This window comes from Martes martes (assembly GCF_963455335.1).
Source record: "Martes martes genome assembly, chromosome: 3".
In the NCBI taxonomy this organism is placed as follows: domain Eukaryota; kingdom Metazoa; phylum Chordata; class Mammalia; order Carnivora; family Mustelidae; genus Martes; species Martes martes.
The window spans coordinates 146,623,424-146,638,867 of NC_137890.1; the positions used below are offsets into that span (position 1 = coordinate 146,623,424).

The 15,444-nt window shown below is 44.1% G+C and overlaps 1 protein-coding gene across 2 annotated transcripts in view; it reads left to right on the plus strand.

Annotated features, from left to right (window-relative positions):
• CACNB4 (calcium voltage-gated channel auxiliary subunit beta 4) overlaps positions 1-15,444 on the plus strand; it is a gene marked incomplete at both ends in the record, with an annotated part of 240,399 nt that overhangs the window by 103,640 nt on the left and 121,315 nt on the right. Inside the window, one exon of one of the 2 annotated variants that reach the window (XM_080798893.1) lies at positions 6,184-6,228. The exons of the other annotated variant lie outside the window; for it this stretch is intronic. Within the exon in view, the coding sequence (XP_080655019.1) occupies positions 6,184-6,228 (45 nt within the window). Of the gene's footprint in view, positions 1-6,183; positions 6,229-15,444 lie in introns of those variants that run through there. 2 annotated transcript variants of the gene reach the window in all.

Below are 15,444 nucleotides of genomic sequence, written 5' to 3' on the forward strand. Positions count from 1 at the left end.
ATGAAGTTAAGTAGGGCAACAGGAGGCAGGATGCTGATTTCAGCTCTGCTGGCTGAAACTGGGGACCCAGGTGGGGATAGAGAGGGCCAGGCCCGAGGCAGGTGTGAGGAATCCCACCCCAGAGGCAAAGAGCACCAGGGCTGCAGGCCAGGGCTTAAAGAAGCAGCTGATGCTCACGAGGCACTGAGTGTGCGCCAGCCGCTGTTCTGAGCACTGTCTTCTATCAAGGCTCCTAATCTGCATGATGACCTTAGGAGAACCCTCATCTAATAAATGGGGAAGTAGAGGCACAGATAGGCAACGAGCTTGCTGAGTGTTATCCAGCTGGGAAGTGACATAGCAGGGACACATGGGCAGCCTGGCTTAGGAGTCCCTGCTCCTAGCCACCCTGTTCCAAAGCATTCGTCTAACACTCTGCTTGGGAATACTGTTCACGCAAATGGCAGTGTGGCGGGGGGCCTTGGAGCTAGGTGAGGTAGATGGCCTTGACTCCATATTACTTCTTTAAAAAAAAGAAAAAAGGCCAATTCTTTCAGCCTTGTCATGTGCCAGGCACTTTCCATGTGACCTTCATATATTAACTCATTAAGTTCAGAACTATTATTATCTCCATGTTAAAGACGAGGCTCAGAGAGACTCCAGGGTCTGTCTCCCTAGGTCGTAAAGTCTCAATTCACTCCGAAAACTCCTAACCGGGAGATTGATTGTAGTGTTTTGTTTTATTTTGTTCCGTTGTCATTCCTTCGCTCTGCGGGTACCGCCGTCTGCCGCGCATCAAGGAGGAAAGAGGGGTTACAGTATTAATGCTCGCTTGCGCTGCAGCACATTCTAGAGGCGAGGGAATGAATTTCTACTTGCAGAGCAGAAGAGGGAGGAAATCATCCAGCACACTGTGTTCACTTAGTAAAAGTTACACAAAAAAAGCAAACAACCCCAAGGCTGAATTGCCACGTTGAAGGCCTTGGGCATGTGCTCTAGCCCATAGAGCCAGTGAGAATCTAGACACCGGTCCTTTGTCTTTTCCCTGACCTCTCGGAGTCCTGCTGTAGAACATATAACTAAACTGGCTTAGAAGAGTTAAATTCTGGAGAAATCTGGATAGAAAACCTGAGAGCAAATTCCCTTTTGCTTCCAAATCTATGTCAGCTGTCTTGATCATGGCTCTCTAGAACTCCCAGCTAATCCGCACTGGCTCTTGGCTTTTCTCTCCCTCTTCCCCTCCCTTCCCAAATGAGTAGAAAGGAGAAATGCTTGTCCTTTGTGTTCCACTGCCAATGCCATGGGTGTGTTGGACCACAAAGACCAGCCCAGGTAAGGAAAAGGAATTCCGTGCCCCTAAGTTTGAAACGAACAAAAAACCAAACTCTTCCCCTGAGATACTGAAGGGAGCTTTCCTAATTTTTTGAGGACAGTAACATTTTGTCCACTGTTGAGACATTTGTCAAGTTGTAAGAACTACCTCCATACCAAGAATCATGGGGACTTCACAAAACAGAATTACACAGGCAATGCCTTTTCGTAAGGTCTTTTGACTTTAAACTGTTGATGGTAACGAGAGGGGACTTGAATGGAATTGGGTGGGACGCACATTCAACAGAACAGCCTCAAAATGGAGACAGCCTTTTTTGGGGCTCTGCAGTTTTGGAAGCTCCTCAGTAGGAGAGGTAGGTGTGTTACTGGAAGCACCAACACGAGATGAGGTTCTCAGATTCGTTCTCACTGTAGCCTGATGTAGGAGAAGTAGACCGGGGGTGGGGTTGTTTCTCTTTCATCCGCTCCACCAGTCACTTAACGGGAGATTCTTGAAGTCAAAACCAAGGGGATGCCAGTCCCTCAGCTAGTTTTCACCCCTTTCTGCAGTGAGAATTGAAATTTTTAGCCCCAGAATTAGACCTGCTGGAATCCCGAGGCCCTTTTATCAAAAGTTAGGGACTTGGGAGGATCTGAAACAGCCCAGGAGGCTCCCAGGGACCTCCCACTACTTCTCAGCTTCACAGATTCTCAGTTCAGAGAATCTTGGACAGAGATGGTCAGTTCCAAATTCCCTTAGAGTTATGAGTTCATTTTTCTAGAAACTCCTCGGAGTGCCTAAATGAATCTCTCCACAGGGTTCCTCAGAACTCTGGGATTAGCCTGAGGACTGGGTTGAAGCCTTTAAGTGACTTGCAGTTGCAGTGCTTATTCTGTGTGGATCTAAATCCTCGGGGCCGACTCCGAGTCTAGTACTGACTTTTCTCTTGTCAGTTTATGGGTGACCAAATGACTTGTGATGAGACTGTTTTTAGAAAGAAAGTAGTAAGAGATAGGGGTTTCCCATCAAAGTGACCTTCTGGTTTTACCAAATTCCTCCTGGGATCATGCCCTTCTCCTCCCTTTTCTTGAAAACCCCATCAAGAGGGGAGTGGGGAAGGGCACCTGGCTGGCTCAGGTGGTAGAAGCTTGTGGCTCCTGATCTCGGGGTTGTAGGATTGAGCCCTACATTGAGTGTAGACATTACTTAAAAATAAAATCTTTTTAAGAAAATATTTTATTTATTTGTTTGAGAGAGATAGAGATTGCTCGGACGCATGAGCAGGGGTAGGAGGAGCAGAGGGAGAGGGACAAGCAGACACCACACTGAGTGTGGGGCTTGTACAACATGAGGCTTAATCTCACAACTCTGAGATCATGACCTGAGCTGAAACCAAGGTTGGATGCTCAACTGACTGAGCCGCCCAGTTGCCCCACAAAATCAATTAATCTTCCCTCCCTCCCTTCCTTCCTTCCTCCCTCCCCTCCCTCCCTCCCTCCCTCCCTCCCTCCCTCCCTTCCTTCCTTCCTTCCTCCCTCCCCTCCCTTCCTCCCTCCCTCCCTTCCTTTATTCCTTCCTTCCTTCCTTTCTCTCTTTCTTTCTTTCAATTTTATTTATTTATTTGAAAGAGACCAAGATAATGACAGGGATAATGAGAGAGAGCATGAGCAGCGGGGAGAGGGAGAAGCAGGCTGCCCTCTGAGCAGGGAGGCCAATGCAGACTTGATCCCAAGACCCTGGAATCATGACCTAGGCCAAAGGCAGACGCTGAATTCACTGTGCCACTCATGCGCCCCCCCATAAAATCTTGAAAAAAAAAAAAAAAAAAAAGAAAGAAGGGAAGGGGAAGGAACACTCCAGTATAAAAAATTATGGCTTTCAATGCAGTAATTTAACCATTCTGGGTGTTAAAATGAGGCCTGGATCAGGTGACCTCTGAGGTTCTCACAACTCTAATAGTTTTTGGTTCTGAGTCCAGCATTTTTTTTAGTGTCCTGGGTGGCGGACCAAGCCAGCCTGCAACTGTTTGACATCTGTTCTTTGTCCTGCAGGGGTTGGATTTAGGGTTGCAGGGAGTGACTGTAGGATGCTCTGTTTCGTCCAGTGCCTCCCTCCTAATGTCTCACTTGCTTACTGCAGTTATTAGTCTAAACCTGAATGAGCCTCTGCTCCTTAAAAACTTTCTTTGGACCCTCACATTAGCTGCCAGGAGCACCCCGTGGCCAAGAAGTGGAGGAGAGGAACAGAGCCATGTCCAGGTTTCCCGGTAGGGAGCAATTTCTCTCATCTGGGTGAATTATGGAAGTGGTCTACCTCTGGTCTTGCCCCTAATTTAGTTGCCTCTTTCAAGATATTCAGGAAATATCCACACTCTCAACTGACATGGTAAAATAAGGAAACGATCTAGAAAATCTTAAGGAGAGAAAAGACCCTCTTGCCTCAATTTTCTAGAGATTCTGGCTAAAATATCATATGGCTATAGTAATTATAATAACAGAATTTGATACAAGAATTTGAGGCTCCAGATCCTTTGACATAGCCCTCTTGCTTTATGGAGGGGAGAGCTGAGGGTCAGCCTGGCAAGCGACGAGCTCCAGGACACACATGTATCAGCAGGGAGCGCGGACGCTGGGTTTCTTTCTCTGGAATCCTGCCAGTTGCCCCCATCCTCCTCTGCTGTCCTCCCTCTGGGTAGGCACAGATGACCTCCTATATGAATCCTACCATTTTGGGCTTCTGAAAGACGGATGAGTCCCTTTGCTATCTTTTATATTTCAAAGTGACTAAGTATTGGTTCCGTTTGCAAGACATGCAGCTGGGATTGAAAGACATCATGGGGTCAGTGCAGACCTGGGAGAACTGTGCTCTGCCCAGCAGTTGTAGCTCTTCTGTTGCTTTTTTGTGAGTCAGGTTTGTTCCTTTAAGAGTTATGCTTTTCAGGGGCACCTGGGTGGCTCAGTGGATTAAGCCTCTGCCTTCGGCTCAGGTCATGATTTCAGGGTCGTGGGATCGAGCCCCGCATCGGGCTCTTTGCTCAGCGGGGAGCCTGCTTCCCCCCCTTCTCTTTCTGCCTGCCTCTCTGCCTACTTGTGATCTCTGTCAAATAAATAAGTAAAATCTTAAAAAAAAGTTATGATTTTCAGAGATATGAGCTAGAAGGACAGGCCTCATTTCCTAAGTCCATGGCCAGCCAGTTACTCTTGTGCTGCACTCCCGTGAACTGCAGCTGGTGCCTCCCACCTGATAAGCCAGGGTTGTCATTGATAAGTGTTTATGGCGCACTTTGGATTTCAAAGTTTTTTCTCGGAGTTATTTCTACCCCAGTTTGGCAGGTGAGGAAACTAAAGCCCGTAGAAGTGGTGACTGGTTCAGCATCATCCAGCCAACGAATGGTGAAGCAGATACTGAGATTCAGAGCCCCTGAGTTTCCGGGTCGTTGCTTACCTCAGTGAGTCATGCAGCTTCTCTAGATGACGTTCTTTGCCCATCACCAACTTCTTTTTTCCAAATCTAGCTGGCTTCTTGCAGCGTGAGCTCCCCTGTTTCAAAGCTGCAGAACCTTACTGGTTGACCAGAAAGCAGTATTGAGGTACGCTTCAGTGGGGGACCGGTCCTAAGTCAAACTGAGTCGTAGTGTGGGGGGAGCAGAGGGAGAGAGTGGACTTTTTCTGCTTGGGTTTTGGGAAATGATCAGTGCTGTTTTGGGAACATTAAAGGTCTAAGTATTGGAAAGGGGATGAAGGCTTTAAGTGAAAACACTAGCTGTCACAGATTCAAAATGTCAAACTAAAAAGACAGTAAATATTTCGCATCTAAATAAAAGCCTTGGGGGTGCCTGGGTGGCTCAGTGGGTTAAGCCTCTGCCTTCGGCTCGGGTCATGATCTCAGGGTCCTGGGATCAAGCCCCGCATCGGGCTCCCTGCTCATCGGGGAGCCTGCTTCCCCCCACCCTCTGCCTGCCTCTCTGCCTACTTGTGATCCCTGTCTCTCTCTGTCAGATAGATAAATAAAAATCTTAAATAAATAAATAAATAAAAGCCTTGGAGAGGCTTTGGGCTTCTTTTTCAAACTTCACTAGTTGGGTCACAGAGGTCTTTTCTTGCCGGTGGGGGCAGAGAGACTTCAGTGAGAACACTGAAAACTTTTACAGTAGAAATTCCCTCAAGAAATCTTACCATCTGTTTATCATATCCATTTTTCCTTTACCTTGGTGGGTTTCTTTCTTTTTTTTTTTTTTAATTTTAAATTACTTATTGCCCGTTTGACTTCAGTTGCATCTGTTAAGCACAGATGTTGGATGGAAGCTCATACCTGTTTGCCTGTCTTTGTACAATATTCCCTGAAAATAAAATTTCTCCTTTGCCTCCCCCCCCCACCCATTGTGAGTTTAATTAAGAAGGGTGAGCAGTTGTGTTTAGAGTGTTCGAGAGTCTGCCTTTCCAGACCTTCCAGGCAGCCTGTCAGATCCTGGTAAGTGTGGATTGCAGAACCACACAGTGCAGGCGAGACAGGAAGCGGCGCTCGCTGGGTAGGATGCTCTGAGGCGCCCTCCACTCTCCGAGGGAACACTCTTCAGCTGACTGAAGCAGGAAAGGCGAGCCAATCACAGGCGGCTTTCCTAGCTCAGTCACCAGTCTGTGGCTGAGGAAGGGTTTTGCTTTTTTATGCTCTGTATTGGGAAGGCAGATAAAATGCCAGGGCTGGACTGCCTCTGGGGATAACCTCAGCCTGTGTGATGTGAATGAATAGCCTCTTGCCTAGTAAATCCCCAGGAATTGATAAGGCAAGCGCGGTTCTTCCAACAGGCCTTTTCTATCTTTTAGCTGTAGCTGTGGCTTCTGTAGCAATTTTATTTTTGCCTTGAAAGAGGTGCTCTGGATTATCAGACCTCCATGTATGACAATTTGTACCTGCATGGAATTGAAGACTCGGAGGCTGTAAGTATTTTCAGAGATAGCTCATTCCCTCTCTCCTCCTCTTCCTCCTCCCACTAACCCCCACCCCCCAACCCCATTTCTTAGGCAACGCGGGGAACATGGAGCTGAAAGCCAACATCATTCGGGGGCTTGCTGGCTGCTGTGTGAATGTTCTCTGTATAGTTCAGAGTGAACTGAAATTATGTTTTATTATATAATTTCTTGTCAAACAAGAAGGAAATCAGGGTGCTAGCCGGGGCATCTAAGAGTGTAAGCTGTTTGGGATCTATACCTTATTCAGTCCACGTTTGATCTCACAAGGGGTAACTGCTCCTTGTAGACCGGCTTAAACTCTGTGGAAAGTGTCTGTGTTTTCCAGTAGAAGGGTTCAGGGAAAAGGCTCATTCATTATATAATACAAATTGTTGATGGAGCCAGCATGAATGGAAGTTGCTCAGCTGTAGCTCTATTATGTGCTTTCTGGCCAAAGAGTGGAGCAGATCCTCCGCTTCTTTGTTAAGGAAATCAGATGCAAAGGTTGTGGTCATCTAACAGCCCAGTGCAGAGGCGAGAGAGGCCAGCTTTTCTGTACTCTACCCTGGAAGACCAAAGTAGGCTCACGTGTGTTTTGGCTGAGAAAACTGGACTCCTTTTCCTCTGTAGGTCAGGCTCATGTAATCTATTAAAATCGGGATGAAAATGGTTCTCCGAGATCCCTAAAATCATACCACCAGAATGTTAGCTTTGGAATATAGGGTCCAGCTGATGACTTAGTCTTGCTCTCACTATGTGCTCGTGGTAGTTCCTGATTTGTCATCAATCATAGAGAAACCTTGCAAGGTAAAACAATTTGGGGTGGCTGATGGGACCTGCTGTGGGGAGTCTGAATTTTAGGAGTGCAATGCCATACACGCTGCTACATTTGAAACAGGAATGTGTTATATAAGATTCCCTGGCTAAACACTCAATAAACAGACTATAACAACAACAACAACAACAAAGCCCTAGGGTCCCCGTCAAGGCAGACGTATGTATCAAGCAGCGTGCTCTCTGTGAAAGGTAGAAATCCTCCTTCTGATAAGGCATTCCATTTTTCCTTCCTGTCTGTGTGTTAGCTCTGACTCTAACTCTGTTCTGCAAAGTCTCTCTGCATGTTGCCCAGCGTGCTCGTAAATTATCCCACGGCCAGCTGATTGCAAGGAACTGTAGTTTGAAACCCTGGTGGCTCCAATCGAGAAAGTCCACACTTGCAAGTGGGGTGGAAGAATGGAAAATGCAACTCTAGGAGTTCAGTAAACCAGCTTCCCCAGTGGGGCTCTTCAGGAGACCTGGTTGTTTCTCCTACCCCTTCTCTCCACACTCAGTTATGAAACGTGTGATGCCTTATTGAATTGTAACTTTTATTTGCGACCATCGATTTTAACTCGGGCACTGTATTGCACTTACGTGGATGGGAGATATTTCCGAATCACCAGTTATTTTAGAAACCAGCTGGCGTGAGCAGAATCGGCTAGGAACTAATGTATCCAGCACCTTGTTCTCTAGAACTGTGTAAATTTCAGATGCACTGGTTCGGAGGGGAGCCATTATAAGTACGAAAACATTTTTTTTTTCCTCCTTTTGGTCCAGCCTCCCAGGACGGCCGAGCTTCGCCATGGGGTGGGAAGTGCAGAGCGCAGTGCTTTGACTCGGGCGGTAGCTGATGGCGGGTTAGTGCTAGGTACTGCAGTGCTGTGCTCCTGGTGACTCAGTGGTGACCAGCAGCCTGGGATCCTCGGGGATCCGCGGAGGCCGGGAAGCTGGGCAAGCCAAAGGACCAAGAGCGGCGTCCGGCCGGCCCTTGCTTGGAAGTGCGGGAGGCTTTCGGTGGGGGTGGGATGGACAGCATGTCACTGCAGTCAGAGGGGAAGGCAGAGGTGTTTGGAGGGGTGAACTGGCTCAGAATGCTCATTCGAGTTTATTTGTTTTTATAAGGAAGAATAATGTGATGTGTTACCCACGATGGTGTGACCAAAGCTTCAAGCCAATGGAGAAGACTAGGCCTAAATAGCTGACCCGGTGAAGTGACAGATAAAGCCACACCTGGAGTACCACATCCTCAGCAGTCTTTCTCAGTGCTAAGGCATTTATGGCTGTAAGTGTGGGGGCTCGCCCAGACTGGAGCAGCGCTCCTGAAGCAGGGCTGCTGGATAGGTGTGGAGAGGCTTTTCTCAGATGACCAGCTGCAGTCCAAGAATATACAGGCACTAAAAGCTGAGCACGGCACTTTTTCGGGGGGGTTGGGGTGCCGTCCGCCTATGTCCTACCACTCTGTGCTGTTGCAAACGTCTCTGCGGGGTGTGTGGGGGTTTAACACGGGATAAGTGATTGTATTCAGCGTGTTCACACAGTAAGTCTGTAATAAGATCATCTTGCCGAGGGACTGATGAAATTTTATTCTGAGTAAGGATAAAGTGTTATTATACGCTGTTAGCACCTCATGTCCCCGCAGTAGGAGAGAGATTTGGGTCCTGTTATGCAAGGTTTTCCTTGAGATTCTGGTCCAGGGATAGATATTATCCTCCTAATAGCCTAGCTTTTCACTCGTCACCTCGGCATTTCACGAACTGTATGTATAAAGAGAGAGGGACAAGGGTCACGGGGGAACACACCTGAGTCTGGGCGTTTTAGACTCTTGAGTTCTATGGAGCCTTTTGGGACAGGTCCATTTGCTTCTGCTCTGGTTTCTGGGAGAGTCATTGATTGTTTGCATCATTCAGGATGTAAGGAAGTGCAAGAGACGATTCAGTGCCCCACAGCAAGGCTCTGCATGGGAATGAGAGATTTCACGCAGAACATCACGTTACTCCTTTTGTTACCTTGACATGTGGATTGTGGAATGTGTGCTTCTGAATGAGTCCATACCCAGACCAGGCCAGGTGCAAGAGATCATGCCCGCAGACTCGTACTATGTTGTCGTCTGTGTAAAGCTTGCCTTATTCCATTTTTACTACCTGCCCTTGGTCTTAATACAGGTTTAGGTGGCCAAGATGCTTTTCAGTGACGGAGCCTCCAGGATATACTATGTGTTTGTTTGTTTATTTGTTTATCTGATTCATGATAGATTTTGGTAGATCTCCTCCTTGGTGTACATGTTTTACAAGTGGATTCGTGGTATATGTTGACGTTTGTGAAATCACGAGTGGATTTCTTTTTTCATTCAGCAGGCTTATTACACAGACCATAGTAGGGATGTTCTCACTGGGAGAAGTGGAAGAAGCAGATAAGTAGAAAAAGTTACCTAAACATCCACCGTGGGATAATCACTGTTAACATACTGATTGTGTCTTTTCAGACTCTACCTGCACATCCCTGTGAATATGTCATTCTGAGCCTGCCCCTGTGTATGGCATCCTGTGCTGTGAAATGATGTTCTCTGATCAAAGATGCCGCACACTAGAACCAGACTGGCCTGTGCAAGAGGTGCTTTGCACAATTTAAAGCTCCATGAAATACAGATTCCTAGAGTATTTTGCAAAGTGAAGCCTGGGCTGTTCGCACGTAGAATTAATCGTTGATTTCTTTGACACAGTCGCTTCCATCTTCGATGCTAATGTTCTAACATGCTTGGAGGGAGGGACCTGATCTTTCTCAGTGAAAAAGAGAATCAGATCATAACCCAGGGCATTTACTAGAGAGGAAAAGATATTCTTGGACGTGTTTCCAATCATAGAAAGGAGCCTGATGTATTTACTAATACTGTGAGAAATCTTATTGGTGTGAAAGTTAGAGTGAAGGTAAATTTTTGAAACTATAACGTGTATATAGGGGCACCTGGGTGGCTCAGAGGGTTAAGCCGCTGCCTTCGGCTCAGGTCATGGTCTCAGGGTCCTGGGATGGAGCCCCGCATCGGGCTCTCTGCTCAGCGGGAAGCCTGCTTCCCTCTCTCTTTCTGCCTGCCTCTCTGCCTACTTGTGATCTCTGTCTCTCTGCCAAATAAATATAATGTGTGTGTAATATCTGTATGGGCATATAAAAGCACATCTTTAAATTTATATGTATCCATACATTATTGTAAGTATAGCTATATGTTAATTGTCTAAACTATTCATTTTCTATAAGCTGCACAACTATGTACATTGGCCTAAATGTCTGTGTACCCATTGTTGTACACCTATTGTGCACTCTGGTGCATTAATATATAGATATGCTCCATGCTTTGCTAATTGATGGTAAATGCTAAGTAGGAGATTTCTGCCTCATAGCTTTTGGAGGAGGAAAATTAGCTGCTTTTGACATAAAGGAAGATACCCAAGAGGGTTGAAAGACACACATCCACAAGGGAATAAAGAATTGCTACTGTCAAAGATATAATGAAGTTTTTTTTTTTTTTTTAAATATGAGGATATGTCCTTGTGCTTGCTAGGAAGGAGGATCAACTTCAAACAGAAGGCTTTGTGGGTTTAGGGACCTTGGGAAAAACACTGTAGGGATACTAAGGTTTAGATTCCTTTTGGGAATGAGAAGACTGGAGGTCTTTATGGTTTGGGAGATCAGAGGACCTTTGGGGTCAGGAAAGTCTTTCTGGTCTATTTCAGGAGAATGAGACCTGTTCTGTTAAAGACTCCAAGGTCTGTTTGTTGGCATCACTGGCCGGAGAGGAAAATCAAATGCTGCTCATGGTTTGTGTAAGCATTTGAGGAAATCCACTTGTTTGATTGCACTCAGTGATTCTGGTATTTGTTCAGACTCTCAGTGAATGATGAACAGAAACTTCTGTACCATCAATTCTTAGCAATGACGGTTTTCTAAAATGTATATTGAAGTGACTTCTAGATATAATTGTCATTGGGCTAAAGAGAGAAACTCCTTAAATCTGATCAGAACCATGAATTTCTCTCTCCAGGGTCATCAGTCTGGCTATTTTCTTTTTCATTTCCAAGCGACAGAGGGCTGTGTTAAGATCAGTTCCCCACCTTTTCTCTGGGGCTTCGGCATCTTCTTTCCTGCTGGTGTTCTTCTCTCTATTAGATTATGATGAGTCAGTCAGGATTTTAGAATATAGTCCTCTGACTCCATATGTGCTTAGTGAACATTACATTTTTCTGTGGTACAAGATATTCTGTAGGAAGGTCAGCAATAACTAGGGTTATTTTGGGATAAAGGTGGGCAGGCATCCTTGCCTTAGCCCTTCCGTTTCTATCAGAGTTCAGTGCAGACCTTATTTCTATGTGGGTGGTTCTCTCATTATTTTGATCACCAAATCCCTTTCATATCCCTTACCTGGGGAAACTGAGCCACCGGAAGAGCACAAGAAGACAGCTGTTCCCATTTTCCGTTCTCTCTCTTCCCTCCCCCACTAGTCCTTGACCGTGATCATCACGTCATGAGTGCAGATCTCCATGAAGCTGAGTTAAACATTAGACCAAGAAAGTTCTGTAGATGTAGACTCTGCAGCTGATCTAAATCAAGCTGATTTACTTGCCTTTTTACTGTGCTTGCATCAGGCCTCACTGACTTCAAAAACAGCTCTAAGCCGCCCCCTGCTAAGGACACTGGCATGTGATCTTACTTGAGACAGGGCCCCAGAGGCCACTGCTTAGTGTGTAAACTCAAGGGAGTTTGCAGCTCATAGAACATCATGGCAAACGGAGTGGGAGTTGTAGATTTTTATGCCCTGGGCTTTGAACTTTTTAAGATTCTGAGCATGTGAGTCTAAGATAGAACTGTGCAGCCATTTTTACAGTACTTCTGGGTGTGCCAAAAGGAAGGTGTCTCAGATGGCTCACATGAGAGTTTGCAAGATCTAAATAGATCAGTACTTGGTCTCGCTCTACATTTGTGTATTCTTTTATAACATAAGTGTATAGTTTTAGCAGTAAATATTTTTCTCTCATCTTAAATGGTGCCATTCTATCAGTACTTCCTATATCATATATATATATATATATATATATATATATATATATATATATATATTTCCCCCCGCCTTTGCATCTGTTCCATAAATAGTTGGTGGAGCATGAGACTCTTGATCTTTGGATTGTGGGTGTGAGCCCCACACTGGATATAGAGATTACTTAAAAATAAGAAAAAAAAATTTTTTTTAAAGAAACAGTGAAAAGTCTTAAACTTAAAACAGGGTGTTTTGAATTTGTTTTCAGCCCTCTTGTTCAGGGGCACTGATGGAAGGGGTACATCCTAACGTAAATATTAGCAGCTGTCAGTTGCTCAGGAGCTTGACTGTGTAGTTTGTGAATAACTACATGTTAACCCTATTATTCTTGAGTCTTTCTTCTCTTTTTAGCCTGAGCGTCATATAACATAAAATGTTTCTGACCTTCTGTGTTATTTCTCTATTAGCAGATTTGTTGAATAGTTTAGTGAATTTAAAAGGGTTGTGGTTAGAATGGTTTCTCAATCTTTTTTGAAATTACTTTTTGTACTTTGTATTATGAAACAGAAATGTAGTGTAATAATGCCGGGATTTAAAGCAGAGACTCCACGCAAGATTTCTGGGGATGATGTCCTGGCTCCCCACTTCCCAGTTTGTGGCTTTGGGTACATTTCTTAGATTTTGTATGCCTCAGTTTCCACATTACTGAAATGTTCATAGTAATGAAACCTACATCTTGGGTGGTTTTGAAGATTACATAAAATAATATGTGTAAAGCCCATAAAACATTTAAGTGTTTTCTGCTGTTATTATTATACATACCATGAATATAGTTATGTATTTGGCATGCCTCTTTCTCTGCAGGTTTGATATTCCCATCAAATCCTTTGGTTTATTTTCAGAGCATTTGCATGGTTTTTGACAGTACTTTCCAAAAATATGATAGTGGTTGTCAAGTGAAAGAATGTACTGATGTCCTAAGACCTTCTGATTAGTTTGTTCTATTTTGTTTCAGAGAAAGGGGCGGTAGACTCTAATTGGAAGAATGCCATGTGTTGGAAGTCTTGGTCTTTGCCACTTATTAGTAGGGACCTTGGTCAAGTCATTTGATCCCTCCGATTCTCAATTTTCCCTCCTGTAAAATGAAAGCACTTGGTTAGATGATTTCTAAGGTTTTTCTATATCTAAAATTCTGTTCTGTTTGCTGATAAGCTATTTCTTCAGTTTGGATACAAATGCCACCACATGCCATTTGCTTTTCGAAATGATCAGTTGCTGTGGTGTTTTGTGCATACTGAATAAGGTCTCCATATTTGGTCCCTGAGTCTGAATGTTTGGCCTTTTCAGAATCTTTGAAGGAGGAAAGTGTATATGGTACACAACTTGGGGAGGACTAGATTTTTTTTTAAAGATTTTATTTATTTATTTGACACAGAGAGAGAACTCAAGCATGGGGAGTGGCAGGCAGAGGGAGAAGCAAACTCCCTATTGAGCAGGGAGCCCGACATGAGACTGATCCCAGGACCCTGAGATCATGGCCTGAGCTGAAGGCAGATGCTCAACCGACTGAGCCACCCGGGTGCCCCAGGACTAGATTTTTGAAAGGGGGGATGTTTTATTTAAGATTTTTGACCCTAAAGCAAAAGGGATGCTTTGTCTATGGATCATTTGGTGGCCAATACCCACAGTGCACTTCCAGCCCACAGTGATTTGAGCTGGAAGCACTTGAGTTTTATCTCTAAGAAGAAAAAATCAGAAGCAAATCCTTTCTGAGAAGTAAGCTTCTCCTAACTCTTATTGATAAGTGAGGACAGATATTTCTGCTTTAAATGATCTCTATCTTTCCTTCTTGGCTAAGTTGTCTTAGCTATCACAAGGAGACGGTTGACAAGAAAAAAGTTTAGATACTTCTTTTATGATTGTTATGTTGCTTAATCATCAAGAATGTTTATTGTTTGCTGTTTTCTTGCTTTACAACATTTTCTTCAGCTCATCATTATTGTCCTTTGGGGTGTACTCAAAACAATAATCCATCAATTAGAAAACCCCAGGGATAAAATAAATTCTAGGACACATTCATTATTTTTTAAAAAGTCATTCATTACTTTTAAAAGGAGTCACTGTGCCTGATCTGTTTAATTTTCTTCCCTGATAAAATGAAAGGCCAGAGGATAGAAGAAAAGGGGCAATCCTTACCGCAGTCCAACCTCTCAAATATTCCCTTCAATAGTGTTTGAACGAAATAAGAGTTGGAAGCAACTATCTATCATGAAGGTAGAAAACTGTGGTGAATATTGTGCTAAGATATCTGGTAAACAAATTAGTTTCCCGGTTTATTTCCAGAGTCATTATCAATAGTTTAGTATCATTTAATTTTAATTGATATCGCAGAGATTCGTGTCTTGGGCTTATTTGATTCAATGGCTCTATTGATCCAAGGGAAAGAATTAAGAATTTACTTATCAGATTTTCATATTATCTCATTTTTTAAAAAAAGATTTTATTTTATTTATTTTTTTGGAAAGAGTGGGGAGGAGGGGGAGGAGAAGAAAATGAAGAGGGACAAGCAGACGCCCTGTTGAGCACAGAGCCAGATACAGGGCTCAATCTCATGACCCTGAGATCATGACCTGATCCGAAATCCAGAGTTGGACGCTTAACTGACTGAGCACCCCCAGGCATCCCTAAGTCATCTCGCATTTGATCATACTGTTAATGCTTAGAATGTAGGAATGGAATTAAGGTAAAGTTGATAAGGTAGGGAGACACGGAACATGTCTTAGTTGCCATGCTGCACTTTTGTGAACGGCTGAGCCACTGCAGGGTAGAGTAAAGAATAAAACCAAACAGATCAAAAAGGGCAAGGTGGATAATTGATTGTAAAAAGAAAAGACCACTTTGATGGTCATGTTTAATTATTAGTGAACTGAAAACCAACAGTTTAGTCTACAAAACCTCTTCCTAGATGTGCATCTTCCTAGAGTGCCTATGTTATTATTTTTTAAAATATTGTAAGAATTTCTCAAGTCTTATATTGCATTTTATTAATCCTAAGGCACACATTCCCCGCCTTCCACCCCCAACACTTTGCTATATCTTAAATGGGGCTACATCTTAAAGCTGATAGCTCTATTGGCAGTTTTTTCCCCCTGAGTGGTACATAATCTAATGTTGATTTTTAAAATCATTGGTATCTTAAATTTAGTGAAATGAGGTTTTAGGGGAAGATATGTAAATAATATAAAGCTGTATAGGATGAAAAATTGGTTTTCCTTAACAAACTCCCAACCTATTCCCCTCTCCACAGGTAGCTGGTTTTAACAATTCAGTGGGTATCCACTCAGACTCTTTTTTCCTCTTCA